Source organism: Vigna unguiculata, chromosome 7, assembly GCF_004118075.2.
Source record: "Vigna unguiculata cultivar IT97K-499-35 chromosome 7, ASM411807v1, whole genome shotgun sequence".
Lineage (NCBI taxonomy): Eukaryota > Viridiplantae > Streptophyta > Magnoliopsida > Fabales > Fabaceae > Vigna > Vigna unguiculata.
In genome coordinates, this window is record NC_040285.1 from 28289367 (window position 1) to 28310513 (window position 21147).

At 31.2% G+C, this 21147-nt stretch overlaps 1 protein-coding gene across 1 annotated transcript; it reads right to left on the reverse strand.

Annotated features, from left to right (window-relative positions):
• Positions 1 to 13627: 13627 nt before the first annotated feature.
• LOC114189932 (65-kDa microtubule-associated protein 3-like) lies at positions 13628 to 18985 on the reverse strand. The gene is made up of 13 exons (XM_028078660.1): positions 18781 to 18985; positions 17919 to 18007; positions 17586 to 17792; positions 17133 to 17378; positions 16802 to 17011; positions 16544 to 16699; positions 16296 to 16455; positions 16070 to 16221; positions 15877 to 15964; positions 15400 to 15473; positions 15177 to 15251; positions 14721 to 14994; positions 13628 to 14332 (listed from the first exon to the last, which is right to left on the reverse strand). Exons 2-13 carry the CDS (start codon positions 17988 to 17990, stop codon positions 13857 to 13859), a joined length of 2190 nt encoding a protein of 729 aa, XP_027934461.1. The 5' UTR covers positions 17991 to 18007; positions 18781 to 18985; the 3' UTR covers positions 13628 to 13856.
• Positions 18986 to 21147: the final 2162 nt, after the last annotated feature.

The window sequence follows — 21147 nt, forward strand, 5'->3', positions numbered from 1 at the left end:
CAGGAAAAGGTGGAGTAAATAAATAAAGTTGATAAAAAAACTGGAAAATTAAATAATTGTTAAAATAAAGTAATTAAATATTGGGAATTTAATTATGAATTAATATTTTAATTATAAAATTCAAAGTATAAAATTTGGTTAAGAAATTGTTTCACGTCCGTCTTGGAAATTTAATAAAGGTGATTTAATAAATGACTGTGAATGCAGATACTTAATTTGAATGCATTAAAAAAATACGTAACATTTTTGAAAAGGAAAGAAAATGGCTTTTTTTTATATAAAACCGGCATTTATTTATTTAAAGCTTTTCTTAAAAAATAAATATTCAAAGCTGTAAAGCTAAGATAGGAGCCATTACATTTTCCCAACTACTGACAAGTTCTTTGTCTTTTCAGTTAAATTAACTTAAAGTTGACCAAGAAACTCAAATTCATGCCCTCTTGGTTTGATGAATCTACTGCAATTGCCACTGTAATGAACACAACGCATGCTCTCTGCATCTTCTTTTCTCCGCTTTCTCCTCCCCATTCACAGCTTCTTCTGTTGACCAAGCCACACTGTTTCCTTGTTTCCCCACTTTTTCCCTCTTTCTTACCAAACATAAAACCAAAAGACAGACACACTATGATGTTTGTTAATGTTTGGCAGAAAATTTTGTTGAGATTTATTATGATGCTCGAAATCTCCTAGCTTTGAATTCTGGGTAGGTACTGTAAGTAATGAGTGATGCAATGGTACCACTGTTCTGATATGATGGACCCGTTACGGTACGTCAGGTCTTTCAATCTCTGCTACCTACTGTACTCTTAAACCACCCTCCTATTGCTACTACCAGTGACCACACTCACCATTTTTGTGGAACCCACTTCTTTTCCTAATTTACCCATTCCATTTCATTTTTCTTTTTCTCTCTCTCTCACCCTTCACTCTTATAAATGAAAAATTATTTTTCATCTTTTCAAAAATTTACCTCATAAAGATTATAGATGAATAGATAAATAAATGTCACGTCTTTCTCCTTCTACAGGAAACTTTGAAACACTCTTACCTTAGGTCCGTGATCCGTCTGTCTTTGGTTCATAAAAATGGATAGGATCGGACCGGTCTATCAGAGTAGAATCTTTGAGTTAAAATTTATAATTTTTTTAATTTTTAATTTTTAATTTTTTTTAACTTTCTAAAAAATATTGTTTATAATATTTTTTATATAACTAAATTACACTTCAATTCACTCTTTACTTGACGGGTTAATAAACTGGTTCGACGAACCTGATTCACTTCACTTTGATATATTTACTTTTTATAAGATAAGAACCTATAAAATTATTTCATTCAAAAAAGTTATCTCATCGACAAAACAAGGATCACAGTAATTATGTTATATTTTAGATATGTTACATTACATATACATTTTTTTTTCTAAACTAATTTTTTCTTCTGTCTTATTTTAAGGATTTTTCTTCAAATAATTTTTGTTTAGATTATATTTAAGGTCATTTTGGTTCTCCTGGATATTTAAATATTTGATAAGTTTAATTAACTTTTAAGCCATTTATAAATTTAAGTATTTTCAATTTTATTAAAAGAATTTACTTCTATCAAAAACAAATATTTTAGTTAAAGTTTAAAATATTTTTTATTTTTATTTAAACATTTTATGATATGATTTTCTCTTCTTTTGTATTATCAACTCATCTTCTTACATATTTTTCTGCTTTTAATCCTGTTTTAAATTTTTTCCTTTTTTTTTCCAATCAACTGTTTTCCAAAAATAATCTCAAAGAAATTCAACTAATATTATTATAATTGCTCGTGTTAAAAAAAAAAAAAAACCTCCCTTGAAACTTATTTATATTCTCAAATCACTTGGACCATTGTAGAACAGAATAGAAATCGGTTTTTGCAAGAATTATTTTTTGCCCTGATTTTTTCTATCTTCTAACATTTTCAGAAAAATATAAAATTTACTTTAATATAAAACAATAAATATAATTTTTAATGTAAATTAATTTCAAATATTGTAATAATTTAACATAAGTTAGCATAAAAATTCTAATAATTTAAAATAAATATTTTCATATAACTTAATAATATATTTGTTAAAATTTATTTTCATTATAAATATAAATTATTTAAAAAAATTATATTAAAAATTATAATTAATTTTATATTAATTAAGAATAATATATTTAATTATAATATATTAAAAATAATAGTAAATTATTATGTTTATTAATGATAATAAATTAAACTTAATAACAACAATCAATTTATAATGTCTATTTATTGATATAGTCAAATGTTATTTATAAATTTATAAATGTAATATATTTTTATTTATATTTCTTAAATAATACTATATTTATAATATTATTAAGAATATTCAATTTAAATTATTAATAAAAGCCAATTTTTTTCAATGAATTATAATGAAAATATTAATTTATTCTATTATAAAAATAATGAAATTATTAATTTTTATTAAATAATCTAAGTTATTAATTTAAATTTAATATTAATACTTTGCATATATTATTTTTTTAATATCATGTAATTCTATAATTAATATTAATATTTTAAATTTTATTTAAACTGATGAAAAATAATTTAGTAATTTTTAAATTTAATATAAGAAGACGAAAATTTTCAATATTGTAAACTAATATACTTTAATATTTTATATACATATTTTAGATTAATATTTAAAATAAAAGTAGATTTAAGAAATTTTAAACTAAATAAACATGTCAAAATTTAATCAATGGAGGAGTGAAATTCCATTATGTTTTATGTCACCTGGAAATCATTCTGTCTCACAGAAATTGACTCTTGGAAAGCCGATTTCTGACCTACCTATTGCAGTAAACAGGTAATAATTATTTTGCCACTGTCTTTATTTTTGTAAAATTAATTAAAAAGGGTTTATTGGGAAAAATAATAAGTTGTTTGGTTTGATCTACGCGTTTGGTGGTATTAATATGTCAATTTTAAAATACCTTAACTTTATCTCCTGCATTTTTTTAATAATATACCGTATCGTGTAATCTCTTTTATAAATATTTATAAATTAAATGTACAAACACTATATGTCTTACCATCGTGAAAGTGATGTTTTTAGATCTTACGTTTTAAAGAAAAGTAAAATAAAACTTGTACATAGAAAACTTTAAAATAAAGTGATATATGTTGAAACAAAAAGCTATTTAACCCAATAGAAATTGAAAATTGTTATTTAATTTCAATTTAATTAATAAGTCGTGTATATCTATATAGGTAGTTTATTTGTTGTATCAATGGTCGAATTATCTTTTACCGATTACATAATAAGATGAAAACATAAAATAAAAATATAATATTTTTAACATACTTTTAATGAAATTAGTAAAATTTATTACCATTTTATATTAAAAATAATATCATTTTTAAATTAATTATAAAAGTTATTTTTTTTAATATGAATCAAAGTAGACCAAATAATAAACCAATCATGTCATAAACACATGTACTCAATAGAAAATATAAAAAATTCAAACACTTAATAAATAAATAAAATTTTGGTTTAAATTACTTTATTTATTAGAGACTTGAAATTTTATTAAATATAATTAAGTTTCAATATTATAAAAATTATCTATACATATATATACAGTTATTTTATAAAATAACTATAAACTAAAAGATGCTTCCAATTCCAAAATGCATCAACAATATTTTATAAAAGTATTTTTTATTTATAATTTAATATATTCAACTCCTTCATAAATGTGTATTTTATAATATTCATAAATATTATTTTAACAAATAATTGTTGGACAAAAATTTAACTGAGTGAAAACTAATGCATGTTATATCAATGAAATTTTGATACATTTTGTCAAATTTTACAAAATAATGAATAAAGTTATTTTAATTAAATTATATATATATATATATATATATATATATATATATATATATATATATATATATCTCGTGTTACAATATAATACTAAAGTAAAAACATGTTAAATAGTATAAACAAGTTAAATATTAGAATGAAATACATTTAACACACTGAAATAATTTAACGTAATTAAGTTAAAAGAATTATTTCTATTTATTTTTATAGTCTGAGTATCAAAATGAATTAAAATTTCAAATATAAACTAATTTCAATTTCATATCAATGTCAAAATTGAGAGGATAAGATCATATTTAATCCCATTATTATTAAGATGAGAAAATAAGCTGTTTTGCTTTGCTTTTACTCATTAAAAATGCGACAATAAGGGTTGACCTATCATAGAAGGGAAGACTAAAAACCGTAACACTCTATTTGGTTCAAGGGACAAATTTGTTCATACAAATGCAAAATGAACAAACAAATAGAAAGCACAAAAAATAATAAAAAAAAGTTAATTAAAAACAAAAAACGAGACGGATCTTTCATTACTAACTTTCTTTGCAAAATAGCAGCAAAAAAACATGTTAAAATATAATAAAATATCGACAAAGATTACCATATTTCTCCTTTGTTTGCTTTGCCGCTGAATAAACTTAATTCACATAATGTCAATGAGTATAAAAATAAATATAACTAATAAAATAGTATAATATAATAAAATAATCATTATTATTATTAACATAGAAATAATATAATTACAGAAAAATAATAACAAATTATATTTTTGTAATTTTAAATAACAATTTACATATTGTAACATAATTTTTACTATTTACATTTAAATTTGTATTACATTATTCTTAAGGATAAAATTGTAATAACTTAATTTTATCTATTAAAACATTTTTTTAATCTATCATACATATCATATAATTAGACATGTCAAAGTGAGCCAATCTGACTCGCACGGGTTGACGTACCAAAAATCGGGTTAAAAATGAGTGAGCTTAACCCGACTTACTTTATGGTGAGCCATAAATTTTGCAACTCAGCTCAACCCACCACGGGTTGATAGGTTAAGTGAGTTCGCTGACCAACCCACATAAAACAAATAAAATATAATTATTTATTTATTTATAGGTATTCAAATATTTAAATAATTTTTAAAACAATTCATGAGATGAAAATCACAATAAAATCAAAAACTAATGTCTTCATCATGCTCACCACTAATCTATGATAAATTGTTTCCAATAAAGTGTCCATATAGTCAAAGAAAACACGGCTAATATTACACAGTTTTAGTCATGTTATTCAACAAACTATAAATGAAAAAACTACACATTTTTGTCATGCTAATTTAGAAAAGTTTGTTCATAAGATGGTTGTTTGAGAAATTTAGTATCAAGAAAATAGTTAAAAAGTAAAGTATCAATGTATATAACTTGAGAATCAAATTAATTAGGGGTGATCATGGATTTGATTTTTAATGATCCAATCAACATCCATTTTAGATCCAAATAATTGGATTAGATTTTCGATCCAAATCCGTTTTTTCAAAAAAAGTAGATTGGATTTTTTTTAAATCCAGATCCAAATATTTAGATCAAGTTTAAATCTAGATTTAAATATTTGGATCAAGTTCAAAATCCAAAATTCATTTTTCATAAAATAAATTCAAATTAAATTTTTTAAAACTTGTGTCCATAGGACTCACACCATAGAATTTGACATATTTTTTGTCGGGGTCAACGAGGCAAAATTTCAGCATGGGATGAACTTGGATGACTTTCGAACGAATTTCGGTCGAGGACGACGTGACCAAATTTGGGCCAAAGTCGACTTGACAAAATTTCAGTCGAGATCGACTTGACTGGATTCGACTAAATTTCGGCCAGAGCCGATTTTGCCTAATACGACGAAATTTTGACCAGAGCCGACTTGGCCAAATATGGCCACATTTGGGTCAGGGCCTGATCAGTCAAATTTTGATCAGAGTTGACTCCACTAAATTCGTCGGTCGGGACCGACTTGACTAAATATGGCCAATTTTCGATCACAACCGATTAAGCTGAATATAGTCAAATTTTGTTAAGGACTTACTCGACCGAATACGACTAAATTTGGGCTAGTGCCAACTCGACCAAATTTTGTCATGACCAACTCGACTGAATTTGGCCAAATTTAGGTCAGGACCGACTCGCCTAAATATGACCAAATTTCGGTCGCGATAGACTCTGCCTAATACAACCAAATTCAGGCCAGGACCAACTCGGTCAAATTTTAGTCGAGGCAAACACGACCGAATTTTGACCGGAGCTGACTCGACTGAATTTGGCCAAATTTCGGTCGTGGCCGACTAAGTTGAATACGGCCAAATTTCGATCATGACCGACTCATTTGAATACAGTCAAATTTCACCCTAGGTCGTTTCAGTCGAATACGACCAAATTTGGGCCAGGACCGACTCGGTCAAATCTCAATCGGGGCCAACTCGATTGAATTTGACCGAATTTTGACTGGAGCCAACTAGGCTAAATACAGCCAAATTTTTGTCGCGGTTGTCTCAGTCGAATACGGTCAAATTTATTCTAGGTCGACTTAGCCCAATGCAGTCAAATTTGGGTCGGGGTGAACTCAACTGAATACTTCCAAATTTTGTCCACGACCAGCTGAGCCAAATTTCGATCGGGACTGACTTGACAGAATTTGGCCTAATTCAGCCAAATTTTGTACAGGGTCACGCCAACTCAATCAAATACGACTAAATTTGGGCTAGTCTGTCTCAACCTTTAGCCTAACCTAACCAAAAATATAAACTAAAAAATTGGATTGGATATTTTGGATTATCCATTTTGAAAATCTAGATTTAGAGTATGGATATATAATCCATAAAATATATAAAATGTAGATCAGATTGATATCCAAATCCAATAAAATGGATTGAATTTTTAATAAAATGAATATTAAATGGATTGGATCATAACAAAAATGGATTGGATCATGAAAATTAGATTTTTTGCTCATCCTTAGTTTAACTTTTCAAATCAGCCTCTGCTTCCTTCCGCTCATTTAAGAGTTCAATAAATATAAATTATTGTTGTTATCCTCATAATTTTTATTTTTTATGTGTTAAATAAACATTAATTATTACTTTTACCCTCTTATTTTTATTCTTTTAATTTTATATGTATTTCATCTCTGTTTATTAATACATTTTTTACAAGAGTATAATTTAAATTTGTTAGTACAAATTTATAGATACAATAACAATTCTTTTATTAAACTTCTAAAATTTTCAATTAAATTTTAAGTCTAACGTCACACGTTGCACATCGCATCGCACGTCGTACGTCGCACGTTGCACGTCACACGTCTTTCACGTCCCACGTTCCACGTTCCACATCCCACGTCCAACGTCCCACGTCTCTCACGTCTCACGTTCCACGTCTCACGTTCCACGTCTCACGTCCCACGTTTCACGTCTCACGTCCCACGTCCCACGTCCCACGTCCCACGTCTCTCATGTCTCACGTCCCACGTCTCACGTCCCACGTCCCACGTTCCACGTCCGACGTTCCACGTTCCATGTTCCACGTCTCACGTCCCACGTCTCACATCACACGTCCAACGTCTTACGTATCTCGTCTCACGTCCCTCGTGTCATGTCTCACGTCTCACGTCCCACCTTCCACGTCCCACGTGTCACGTGTCACGTCTCACATTCCCCGTGTCACATCTCACGTCTCCCGTCTCCCGTCTCTCACGTTCCACGTCCCACGTCCCATGTTCCACGTCTCACGTCTCTCGTTCCACGTTCCACGTCCCACATTTCACGTCTCACATCTCACGTCTCTCGTCTCACTTCCCTCGTCTCATGTCTCACGTCCCATATCCCACGTCTCACGTCTCATGTCCCACATTTAACGTCTCACGTCTCCCACGTTCCATGTCTCACGTCCCACGTACCACCTCCCTCGTCTCACGTTTCACATTCCACGTGTCTCGTCTCACGTCTCACGTATCATGTCTCACGTCTGACGTCCAACGTTCCACGTGTCACGTCTCACATCTTACGTTTCACGTCCCACGTCTCACATTTCACGTCCCACGTTCCAAGTCTCACGTCTCACTTCTTATGTTCCATGTCCCACGTCTCACGTCTCTAATCTCTCGTCCTACATCTCACGCTGTCGCACGTCTCACATCTTATGTTCTATGTCGTCTCACGTCTCACGTTTTATGCCCTACGTCCCACGTCCTACGTATCACGTCTCATGTCGCACGTCCCAAGTCCCACGTATCACGCCACGTCTCACCTTTTACGTCTCATGTAACACGTCCCACGTCCCACGTCTCACATTATTGCACTGAAATACTTTATTCTTTCGTAAAATAATTGTGTTTTGGTTTACTGGTTGCAGTATGTAGCTAAGATTCTTCTTTGTTGTTTATCCTTCTTCAAGTTTCTTATTGATCGAAAGAAGAGAAAAAACATTATTTTACCGGAAATAGGAAAGCTAACCTTATGCAACAACAATAATTTGAAGCTTTTGCAGATGCCTGCTATCATTACATGGAATGATTTTAGAAAAGTGTTTAGATGTTGGCAGACAATATTTTTTTATTGGTTTTCTGTTCTGACTTTCAATATGCGAAGAGATGTGTCACAAAATCTAATCAAGGGTGGACAAAAAATCCATTTTTTATAATCCAATCTATTTTTTCTATGATCTAATCTATTTAATATCTATTTTATTAAAAATTCAATCCATTTAAAATCTATTTTATTGGATATGGATATCAATCTGATATATATTTTATATATTTTGTGAATTGGATATCCATTATCTAAATCTAGATTTTCAAAATGGATAATCCAAAATATCCAATCCAAATTTTTAGTTTATATTTTTGGTTAGGTTAGGGTAAAAGTTGAGACCGACTAGTCCAAATTTAGTCATATTTGATTAAGTTGGCGTGATCCTATACAAAAATTGGCTGAAGTCTGTCAAGTCGGTCTCGATCGAAATTTGGCCCAGTTGGTCCTGGACAAAATTTAGAAGTATTCAATTGAGTTCACCCCGACCCAAATTTGATTGCATTGGCCTGAGTTGACCTAGACAAAATTTTGACTGTATTCGGCCGAGACAATATTTTTTGCAGATGCTTGCTATCATTACATGGAATGATTTTAGAAAAAGTGTTTAGATGTTGGCAGACAATATTTTTTTATTGGTTTTCTGTTCTGACTTTCAATATGCGAAGAGATGTGTCACAAAATTCTAATCAAGGGTGGACAAAAAATCCATTTTTTATAATCCAATCTATTTTTTCTATGATCTAATCTATTTAATATCTATTTTATTAAAAATTCAATCCATTTAAAATCTATTTTATTGGATATGGATATCAATCTGATATATATTTTATATATTTTGTGAATTGGATATCCATTATCTAAATCTAGATTTTCAAAATGGATAATCCAAAATATCCAATCCAAATTTTTAGTTTATATTTTTGGTTAGGTTAGGGTAAAAGTTGAGACCGACTAGTCCAAATTTAGTCGTATTTGATTGAGTTGGCGTGACCCTATACAAAAATTGGCTGAAGTCTGTCAAGTCGGTCTCGATCGAAATTTGGCCCAGTTGGTCCTGGACAAAATTTGGAAGTATTCAATTGAGTTCACCCCGACCCAAATTTGATTGCATTGGCCTGAGTTGACCTAGACAAAATTTTGACCGTATTCGGCCGAGACAACTGCGACCAAAATTTGGTTGTATTCAGCCTAGTTGACTTCAGTCAAAATTTGGTCGAATTTAATCAAGTTGGCCCCGATTGAGATTTGGCCGAGTCGACCTTGACCCAAATTTGGTTGTATTTGGCTGAGACGACTTAGGGTGAAATTTGGCCGTATTCAAATGAGTCGGTCACGATCGAAATTTGGCCGTATTCAACTGAGTCGGCCACGACCGAAATTCAGCCAAATTCAGTCGAGTCAGCTCCCGTCAAAATTCAGTCGTGTTGGCCTCGACCAAAATTTGACCGAGTTGGTCCTGGCCTGAATTTGGTCGCATTTGGCAGAGTCAATCGCGACCGAAATTTGGCCATATTTAAGCGAGTCGGTCCTGACCTAAATTTGACCAAATTCAGTCGAGTTGGTCATGACCAAAATTTGGTTGTATTCAGCCTAGTTGACTTCAGTCAAAATTTGGTCGAATTTAATCGAGTTGGCCCCGATTGAGATTTGGCCGAGTCGACCTTGACCCAAATTTGGTTGTATTTGGCTGAGACGACCTAGGGTGAAATTTGGCCGTATTCAAATGAGTCAGTCACGATCGAAATTTGGCCGTATTCAACTGAGTCGGCCACGACCGAAATTCAGCCAAATTCAGTCGAGTCAGCTCCCGTCAAAATTCAGTCGTGTTGGCCTCGACCGAAATTTGACCGAGTTGGTCCTGGCCTGAATTTGGTCGCATTTGGCAGAGTCAATCGCGACCGAAATTTGGCCATATTTAAGCGAGTCGGTCCTGACCTAAATTTGGCCAAATTCAGTCGAGTTGGTCATGACCAAAATTTGGTCGAGTCGACACTAGCCCAAATTTTGCCTTATTCGGTCGAGTAAACGAAATTTGACTATATTCAACTTAGTCGGCTGTGATCGAAAATTGGTCATGTTCAGTCAAGTTGGTCCCGGCCGACGAATTTAGTGGAGTCAACCCTGACCGAAATTTGACTGATCAGGCCCTGGCCCAAATGTGGCCATATTTGGCCAAGTCGGCTCTGGCCAAAATTTGGTCATATTAGGAAAAATCGGCCTGGCCGAAATTCAATCGAATCCAGTCAAGTCGATCTCGACTGAAATTTTGTCGAGTCGACCTTAGCCCAAATTTGGTCACGACGTCCCCGACCGAAATTCGTTCGAATGTTATCCAAGTTCATCCCATGCTGAAATTTGGCCTCGTTGGTCTCGACAAAAAATCTGCCAAATTCTATGGTGTCAGTCCTATCAAAAATCTAATCCACATCCATTTTGGATCAAAATAATGGATGTGGATCCAAATTTGTGTCCATAGGGCTGACACCAAAAAATTTGACAGATTTGGCCGAATACTTCCAAATTTTGTCCAGGACCAATATGGTCAAATCTCGATCGGGACTGACTTGACAGAATTTGGCCTAATTCGGCCAAATTTTGTACAGGGTCACGCCAACTCAATCAAATATGACTAAATTTGGGCTAGTCCGTCTCAACCTTTAGCCTAACCTAACAAAAAATATAAAGTAAAAATTTGGATTGGATATTTTGGATTATCCATTTTGAAAATCTAGATTTCAAGAATGGATATCCAATCCATAAAATATATAAAATGTAGATTAGATTGATATCCATATACAATAAAATGGATTTTAAATGGATTGGATTTTTAATAGAATGAATATTAAATGGATTGGATCATAGAAAAAATGGATTGGATCATAAAAATTGGATTTTTTGCCCACCCTTAAAATTAATTAAACATTCAAACTATTTAAAAATTATTGAGCAACATTCTAGCATTTAAAAATATGAAATTATGAACCTATATAAGTAGGAGTAATAAATAATTATAATAAAAAAAATGTAAAAATGTTGGTGGGTTAAGTAAGCTAGGTTCAATTGAAGCCACTTTTGAAAAATTTGAATTTTTTTCAACTCAACTTTGCTCAAATTCATGATGAGTTGAGTTGACTCAAGTTGGAACCCATTTTGACATCTCTACACATCATACAAAAATTCTCACGATCTTTCATCTTAAATTCACTCAAATCACATCATTTTCCTCTTAATCTAAACAACATTTTCTTCACCTACAAATCAACTCAAATTCACTATCCTAAATTCATGTCTCAATCCAGACACAAATAAGTTGTGTTTATAAAGAACGAGCTAGCAAGCAAGCGAACTAGGCCATCAACCTTTTATACTTTTTTTTTTAATTTTATAATTTTAAAATTTGTTATATATATATATATATATATTAAAAGTATACTATAAATATTTTTTAAGTTTTAATTGATTAGCTAATGTCTCTAATCAAATACAATTATTTAAGTTACAATATTATTATATATTCACATTCTTCAACAAATATAATATACAAAAATTAACTTTTTAATTATTTTTATTTAGAGAAAATGGACTAGCTTGTCGATTTGTCTCGTTCTCGTCTTTACTTGTCAATTTCATGGATCAGATGACAAAGATGAGATGAGTTGAAACTTTAAACCCAACCCCACCCATATTGGATGATCTAACAGATCAAGGAGATTAAGACATGTTTACTCATATCTAATTATCATTATTAAGACTTAAATGTAGTTTTAGCTTATCAAATTTAATTTAAATTATTTTTATCCTTCAAAATTCAAAACTTTTTTTTAGTAGGCCGTGCTAAACATCATTTGAAAATAAAATATGTTTAATGATAAATATACAAATATCAGAATAAATTATCATATAAATAAATTTAATTGTTAGTAATATAGACAGATTTTTACGGGACAAAAGAACTAAAAAAATATATTTAAAAATTATAAAAAATTTATGGAATTATGAGCAAATTTTCCTCAATTTTGAAGAGTAGAAACGTATTTAAATTCATTTCTAAAATATTAATACTTTTGGCCAATTATCGTAACCAAGTGTTATTTTTTACAACAAAGAAAACATATATGAAATTTAATTTTCAAACTTAATCAAAGTTGTAGTGATTATAATAGAAGAACTGCAATAAATAATAATAATAAGTACCATTATTAGATTTAATTAATTTTTAATTTTTTCATAAATGTGTGTATTTTTATTTAAGTTTTTATGAATTTTTTTTCTATCACTTTTACATTTTTCAATTGATTATCTATCATTTAATTTTTTTTCGTCACTAATTAAATGACATTATTGTTAAATACTATGATATGTGATATTTTGTCGTTAATATAAAATAATATTAAAAAAGTTAAAGTTAATTATCATTTTATATTAATAATAATATTATTTTATTTTAATCACAAAAACTTATAATTTTTTATGTAGTAATCATGCCACTGAATTAACAAAAATAAAAATAAAAAGAAATTAAACCACAAATCCAATTGAAGATTATTTTAAATATTGAACAAACAACAACTTTTAACAGAAAATCAATTAAAAATAGTAATGTTTATGCTAGACTTAAAACTTAATTAACCATCATAATAATAATTATTATTATCAAATATTGACTTAGATTTAATCACTAACTTATGTGCCAGCAAAAGAACACCAAAAATAAGTGGAAGGATTTTACTAATTTGGAAAACTGAAATGATATTTTATTGGAGAATCTTTTCCTAAATTCATTAACAAATTTTATGTGTGCAAATCACCGAAAAATCCATACGATTTTATTTATGTCCACACATTATTTTCTGTTCAATAATTTAAGGAGTTGTCTAATATGATGACTTTACATAGCTTTCAAGGCGACAAATGAAAAGCCCAGGAAAAATGAATATGTTCGATGGCATTATAATCAGCATTGAATGAAGTCAATAATAAATAATTTTGATGATACAAGTCGAGAAAGTGGCAAGACAAAAAGAAAAAGCTAGAGAATGATATGATACCAGTTAACTTGCACCGGACACATCTTCCCAAACACCTATATCACCCCTTGTCAATCAAAGCTCCCCCATTCAAATTTTAATCACCCAAGAGAATTACAATAAGGCAAGTAAATGCTATATTTCATCATGAAATATTTTGAATTCAAAGTGCTAATAATAATCTTTGCAATGAAGAAAACTAAATGACAATGAGACCGCAAAAAAATCTCAAATTAGTACATCTGTTCCACTTCTCCAAATGTACACCACAATCAGGAAGCCAATTACAATTGACTTGTGATTAATCCATCACAGGAAGTAAAATGAAACACCTAAGAAACAATCATGCTAACATCATATAAGCAAGCCTTTTTTCCTCAAAGGAATATTCAATCTCTTGAACCAAGTCATTTCCATACGGAACTGCTGTGGTTGTGAGAGTTGAATTCAAATTTATGTTCTTTATAATTGATGAAGGAACTGGAGTCATAGCCATACTCATTGGAACTGATACTGTGGATGGGGTAGCGGGGAAAGGAATAGGCATTGTCTTTGGAGTTCTATTCTCTTCATCTACCAAACTAGTAGCTGTCTTGGAGGGAGTAGTGAATGGTACATTGTTAAGCGACAGTGTTCTCTGCAACTTCTCACCCGGTTTATAGTCATCTGTAGAATTTGCCACATTAGCTTTTGAAGCTACATTGTTAGAAGAGATAGGAGAAAAAGGTTGTCGTGTCAGAGGAGATTCTATGATTGAAGTCCCAGCACCAAATGAGTGTTTTTTAACAGGAACGCCAGCAATATCCAGCCCTCGTCTAGCTGCTCAACACAGGGAAAGAAACAATTAATTCTAAACAAGTTCATGAGTTACAATTTACAAATGAATGGATACATCATGTAGAATGTTTGTGCAACTTGGTACGAAAGACAAAACATAAGGGCAGTAATGAGCAGTGCCGTATAAGACAGGAATAAATCAATAAATCAAGGGAAAATCTACCGGCTGTGATGTTGTTCTGACTTCCTTCTTTAATATCAAACAAGAAAGAAACTCAAACAGATCAAGAAGTGTACTGAATCCGATGGAGCATTTTTCTACTAAAATAGAGGAATAAATGGACCGACAATTTTGAGCCAGGCTTTTGGGGACAAGTTGGGTAAAAGTTTGATACTGTTTATGTTTCTTAGTATAGATTAATGAAAGTACCTGCTGATAAACCTGAAATGCCATCATCCAGGTAATTTAAATGCTCAATTTGGTGCCCTTTGTCAGTCTTTCTCATGGCACGTGCGTGAGTAGCTTTTGAATCAGGCTTTGGAGTTTGAAGCATTGCTCCCCCAAGCGAGACTCTCCTACTAGTTGATCCTCCAGTTGACATCCTAGGCCCCTTTTTCACACTCTGGGGCTTTGAAGGGCTTGGTTTTGACCCATATAGTGCCTCCTGTTCCGCTATCATTTGTCCCTGGAGTTTCTTCAAATCCTGAAACAAAAAATTAGCATTTTAATAAGTTTTGTTAAATTATATGAAACATCTATTTCTTGAATAATATACGAAGTAAAAAAAAAAATGTTGCTCAGGGTTTCAAAACACTGAGAGCTAGAGACAATATTAAAGGTTTTATGACTTGAAAATCTATCTGGAATGCAATTGGAAGACATTACCCGCTGCCTACGGCGTTCTTGCTCTTTCTCTTGGCGTAATATAGTGTATTCTTCAAGCATGGAAAGTAGACGAATCTGGAAACCACAAACAGAATGGTATTTTGAAGCAGATTTGCTTGAACAACCAACTAAAAAGAAACTAGTATTTAATTCACTCCTCACCGCCCGCCATGCATATATCTAAAAAACCATTAAGAACTAGCTTCTTGAACAGAGCACTTACACCATCATATGTGAATTCAATTCCTTTTTCCTTCTCCCATGCAATAGTTTTGGAAGTCAGACCATCCACCATTGCTACACGAAAAGAGAGAGGCCATTTTTAAATTATACACAAACACAGATCCAGGAAAAAGAAAGAAGTCATCCAACAAACAGAATCAAATGGCTCGGCAGAGAAATGAAGTTGAAAGACGATTATAGTTTAGCTTGAAGAAAAAATGTCAAACCAAAAAAATAACTAAACTAGCGCTCATTACTCCATAATTGCTTATGGAACTCGCAAGCAATATCTTCACGTCCAAATTGGCACCTTTGATGACGCTCCATGAAAACTTTGGTCTGACTTACACTACACTACAATTTAATACGTAGTCCGGTATAATATTATGCCAGTCCGTGATTCAGTTTGAAGTTGCATAAATTAAGCCATAACGTGACAAATAAGACAATCATGACAAATATGGTATCTATTGTGTACCTGGAATTTTGTTCACCAAGGCACGAGCTTTCTCAGCTCGCTTGAGAGTAAGATGAGCACCTCTCCCAGCATTGTATCGATTATCATCCTGGAGGATAAACAAAACAAAATACATAGTTAAATTGTAAAATGTAGCTATGAATAAAAAGTGGGTCAAATTTGGCAATGTTGAAGCAGGTTACAAATTACTAACCCTGTTGTATTCCTCAAGCCAAGACTCTTCATCGCATGCTGCCAACCATTTCTCAACCCTTTCAAGTATCTCTTTTCGGCTAAAAGCTTCTTCTTTGACTTGGGCAACCTGAAGTTCAATTTGTTCGAGCACACAAGCAGGGTCCACAGAACCTGCACAAAAAAGGAAAATGAGTCTTTCGCAGAGAAAATAATTGCAGTCAACTTGGTAGAAAGTAGAAAGTTACCAGATTCTATGGCGTCAACAGCATATTCCACTGCATTATCTATTTCTGGAATCAAATGAGTCTTTCGACAAATCTCCTCCAGCTCTGTTCTCTTCTTTAATACAAGCTCTTTCATCTTGCTTGATTTCAACTTTTCTAACCTAGCTACTTCCGTCTCAACCTGGATGACATTATTACTTTTCAATGAATTTTGAACCATAAAAATCAAGAAATATAATCCTATCATACTCAAGCAACTTGTAACTCACCAAATTGATGAACTCTACAGACAAGGTGTTTGGTTCAGTTATTTCATGTTCTGAAGCGGCTATATTACATGTAACATTCTGAAACATCTGTTGCTCTTCAACAGGGGTGTCCATTAAGTTCCAGAGCTCCAACATTGTAGTAGCAAGATCTTGGAGCTACGAAACCCTAAGTTATTACAAATATAACCAGAGGGGAAAATAACAAAATTCACAAAATACTAAATAAAAATGGCAATTAATTTCTAACTCAATCTTTACCTTCTGCATTCTCTGCAATTTAACCTCCCGCAGTTCTTCTATAGCGACCGCCAATTGTTGAATGGTGTCATTACTTACACTCTTGGATCCTTCTGATTCCAATAAACTAGGATGAATTCCGTTAATTGTCTGCTTGAAGTCCAAACCAAGCACTGAACATAGAGAATTTAATGTATACAGGTACTCCTGGACTTGCTTTAAGCGACTACTCTGCATGAGTATAAGATACGAGTACGATTACAGATAGCAAAAAGGAAGGATGAAAAGGTGATGATATGAGTTGAGCCAATGAAAAAGTTCAAAAAAACTGAAGTATGAGCAGATAATTGACCTTCTCAATCTGAAGTGCATGTAGCTGCCTATGCAATTCTTCAAGTTTTCTCACGGATAAATCAGTTTCATCTATGACAGCGGGAATATACTCTCTAGGACCATGTATTTCAATTGAAATGCTTTGAATCTGCTCTTGAACTTCTATGAATTGATTTCTACGCTCAGATTTCCTTTTTTGCATCTCCTCCAACTGCGGAAGAATTCTTGCATGCTCTTCCTTGAGGCTACCAACATTTTGATCAGTCTAGAAAAACAAAAGAGATAGTGTACAAACGAATTAGCAGTTTAACTGGAAAACAAATTATCTTGACAAAAAAATAATCAAGCTTTTAAGCTATACGGTGGTAATCCAAATAGGGATGCAGTTTTTTTTCCACCCCATTCGAGTAACACACAGACACGCCTTAAAACCAACAGCAAACAAACTATAGTAATTCTTAAAATATCTAACCTGACGAATATGCACTGGTCTCTCTCCCATTGATGAACAAATGGCTGCAAGTTCTGCCTCACAATCAGCGATTGCCTGCCTTAATTGAGCCCTAGATCGATTTGCCAGATCTACCTTCCTTCTGTATACTTCTAGACACTCTTGTTCAAGCTCAAACAACATTCTATCTCTGTCAGATTCAGACTCCCCAACTTCATCCCATATTATCTAAAAGAGAGATGAGGCAAACAATGAAAATTTTTCACACCCTTACAGAAATTCTTTAACCCAACTGCTGGAGATGTGAGGAAAGTGATAATTAGAAAGACGATTGCAGCAAAACTTAATATATACCTGAAGTTCATAGAGAAGTGTTCCGCAAGTTGTTTCCGATTGCAGAAGGGGATCATTTTGAGGTTTGGACATTTTGGGCACTTGTATCTCTGCCAGACACATTCTCATTAAAATTCAGAAAGACCAATTGCAAAACAACTCTGTCTAAATTAACTAGATATTTATAGAAACTAACAAAACACTTGCGACAGAGAAAGATTTTTTAATTTTGATTGACGTCCAAAAGCAAATTTAGAAGCTAAAGCGGCAATGCCAAAAACGCAGCCATCCCCATCATGTTATGACTCCACTATATTTGCGAGTGAAACCATCAAACAATTTTTCGTTGCTGAACGGTGAATTACTAATGTAGAAATATAGTCCAAGGACCTCAAAAACCTAAAATTCACATATTTATCACAAGGACTCAGCAAAACAACTCAAGAGAAACACTATGAGTGAAATGACTACCAGTGCTGAAGTAGCACATTATTTTCTCAATCCATTCTCTAAAATATAAAAATAGAAACAACTAAACACTACTGGGAAACAATAAACTTAAGTGAACCCGGAATTCAATCAGAACTCAAATTTGAAAAGGAGAGAAGAACGCAAAAATATATCGTACTAATCCGACTCAGATAAGCGCCACATCGATCTCAGCTAGAAGAAAGTGGAAGCAGCTATGCAATTCAAATTTCAAAACAGCGAGAAACGAATCATAAACTCGTGCGGGTTCAAGAAGCAAGAAATAGATTAACAGATTAGACAACGACACAAACTGAATTTCCACGCATCTAGATTTAGAAAGGGGTTTCAATTTCGAAATAGGAATTTGACTGGATGCATTTCATCAGAATGTGAAGAGCGAACGAGAACTGACCTGAACAACGGAAGGGATCTGTGAATCGCTTCGTGTTTAGATTTTCCGTCGTCGCTGCTAGAAGAGGAATGAGTTGATTTTCTCTCAAGAGAATGAAAATGGGTTTTCGAGAGAAAGAGTTTGAAGTTTGAATTGTAGAGAGAGAGAGATAGACAGAATATAGCCGTTTTGAGGAAAGGGACCGTTTTTGAAAGCGCTCGCTGTGGATTTGATTTTGATTTGAATTTATTGTTGCCCTTCTTCTCTCTATCTGTCTTTGAAAAAACTAATATAAAAGTAATCAGATTTGTTTCTTTTTGAATGAGACTTCGGATTCTAAAAAAAAAAAAGATTGAAATTAAAAAGTACCATGAAATGGGAAATTATAAAGAAAAAGACGTTTGAATTTCAAATTCGGAAGAGAGAGAAAGTCAATAAGATGGACTTGGATTAATACCATGTAATAATAACAATTAAATTCTTCCAAGTTAAAAGGATCGAACGGTTAGGGTCAATATTATGATTATGCATTTAAGATATTGTTAATTTCTAAATAGAATTCGTTCATTATGTCTTTAAAAGATATTTTTAAATAATAAAAGAAAAAAAGTATTTAAATTACTATAAACATTAATCTCTAAATGATGTGAGGCTAGTAATTAAGATGAAAACAATTACTAAACTAAATAGTATGGCATGAAAAATTAGACTACCATCGGAGTTTAATTGCATGATTATCTTAAATTTATACTCGTTGAAAAGTTTAATATCAATATTTTGTTTAAATTGCATGTTGGTTAAATTAGGATGATTTAATTTGGGTGGTCTCGTACTTAAGAGTATAACGTTTGACTGGTTTATTTTAAGGCATTGTTAAATAGTGATATTTGTGCACCAAACAAATACAGCATACCACGTATTTGTTACTATTTTAAGGATTAATCGTTAGTTATTTCTTAAGTAATTACTTTTGTGACTAGAAAATATATAAGAGTTGAGATATTAAAGGTGTAAAATGTTTATTCAAAGTTTTATTTATTTTTATTTAAATTTTCAATTTTACATAATTTTTTCTTGAAATAAAAATAAATCTAAATATGACACTATTTATTCTCTAACATTTGGAAATTATATTGATAATTAAAGTATCACACGTGTAACTTTTAAAATCTATATTTTCATGTATTTGTATTTAGTACTTTCTACCGTATATTAAATCACGCATTACAGTAAATTATAAGAAAATTAAGTGGAATTATAACTGAGTATAAAATTGTCATACTACTTATCTTAACAAATATAATAAATATTTCAAACAATAGCAACGTATGTAACTTTCATTTATGAGTCATTTTATATTTATAAACATTAGAACAAACATTTTTTAATTGAAATTCATTGATAACATAATATATATATATATATATATATATATATATATATATATATATTTATTGGACAATAAATTAAAAGTGGGTAAAAAAATAGGTTAAAATATCATTTTCATATATAGACTTATATATATATATATATATATATATATATATATATATATATTATCATATTCAATCATAGTCATCACAATTTAGTCGACGAAAATGTACCTTTAAAAGTCTCAACACTCAAACTAGTTTAGATCAGAGGAAGAGATAAAAGAAGTAAAGTAACGTGTAACAACTTAAGAAGTCAAAGCTAAATCAGCGAACCTTTATTGGGTCGTAAAATATAATCACAGTAATAGATTTATTTACCTTTTACAACGTGTAATACTTTTTGATTTACTGACAATAAAAATAGCAAGTGATTTTCCTCAAACATATTACAATGTTTAAAATAAAGCTTAATTAAAAACAAACAATATATTTTGTATATGTTCACCATTTATCAATAAAACATAATGTTAATTATATTTCAATAATAAAATAATGTCCGACTCATTTTTTTTTTTCTAATTTGAAACTTAGATCAAGAAAATAAGAAATTAAAGTTAAAAGAATATTTTGGGGATCTCATAGTTTTAATACATATAAATATATAATTAAAGTTTAAAACCGATGGATAAAAACTTTTATATCTCGAAATTTAAGATATACAAAAATATTAAAGTTAAAAACCCCTAAGATTAGTTTCTAAAAATTAATAATTTCTTAAATAAAAAGTGCTCTTTTTCTTAAAAAAAAACAAATTAACTTTACATGATCTCACCTCTCATTTTATAGAAAAGAAACTAAAAACAGATGGGATAAAAAACACTTTAATTTGGTTTCTTTTGCCAAATTCTCAAAAAGCTGGACAGCTTGAAAAGGTAGCCAATATGTTGAAAGTTTACTGGAAATCCATCATTTTCCTCGTGGCCCTTCAGAGAAAATTTGCCAAACAAGAACAATG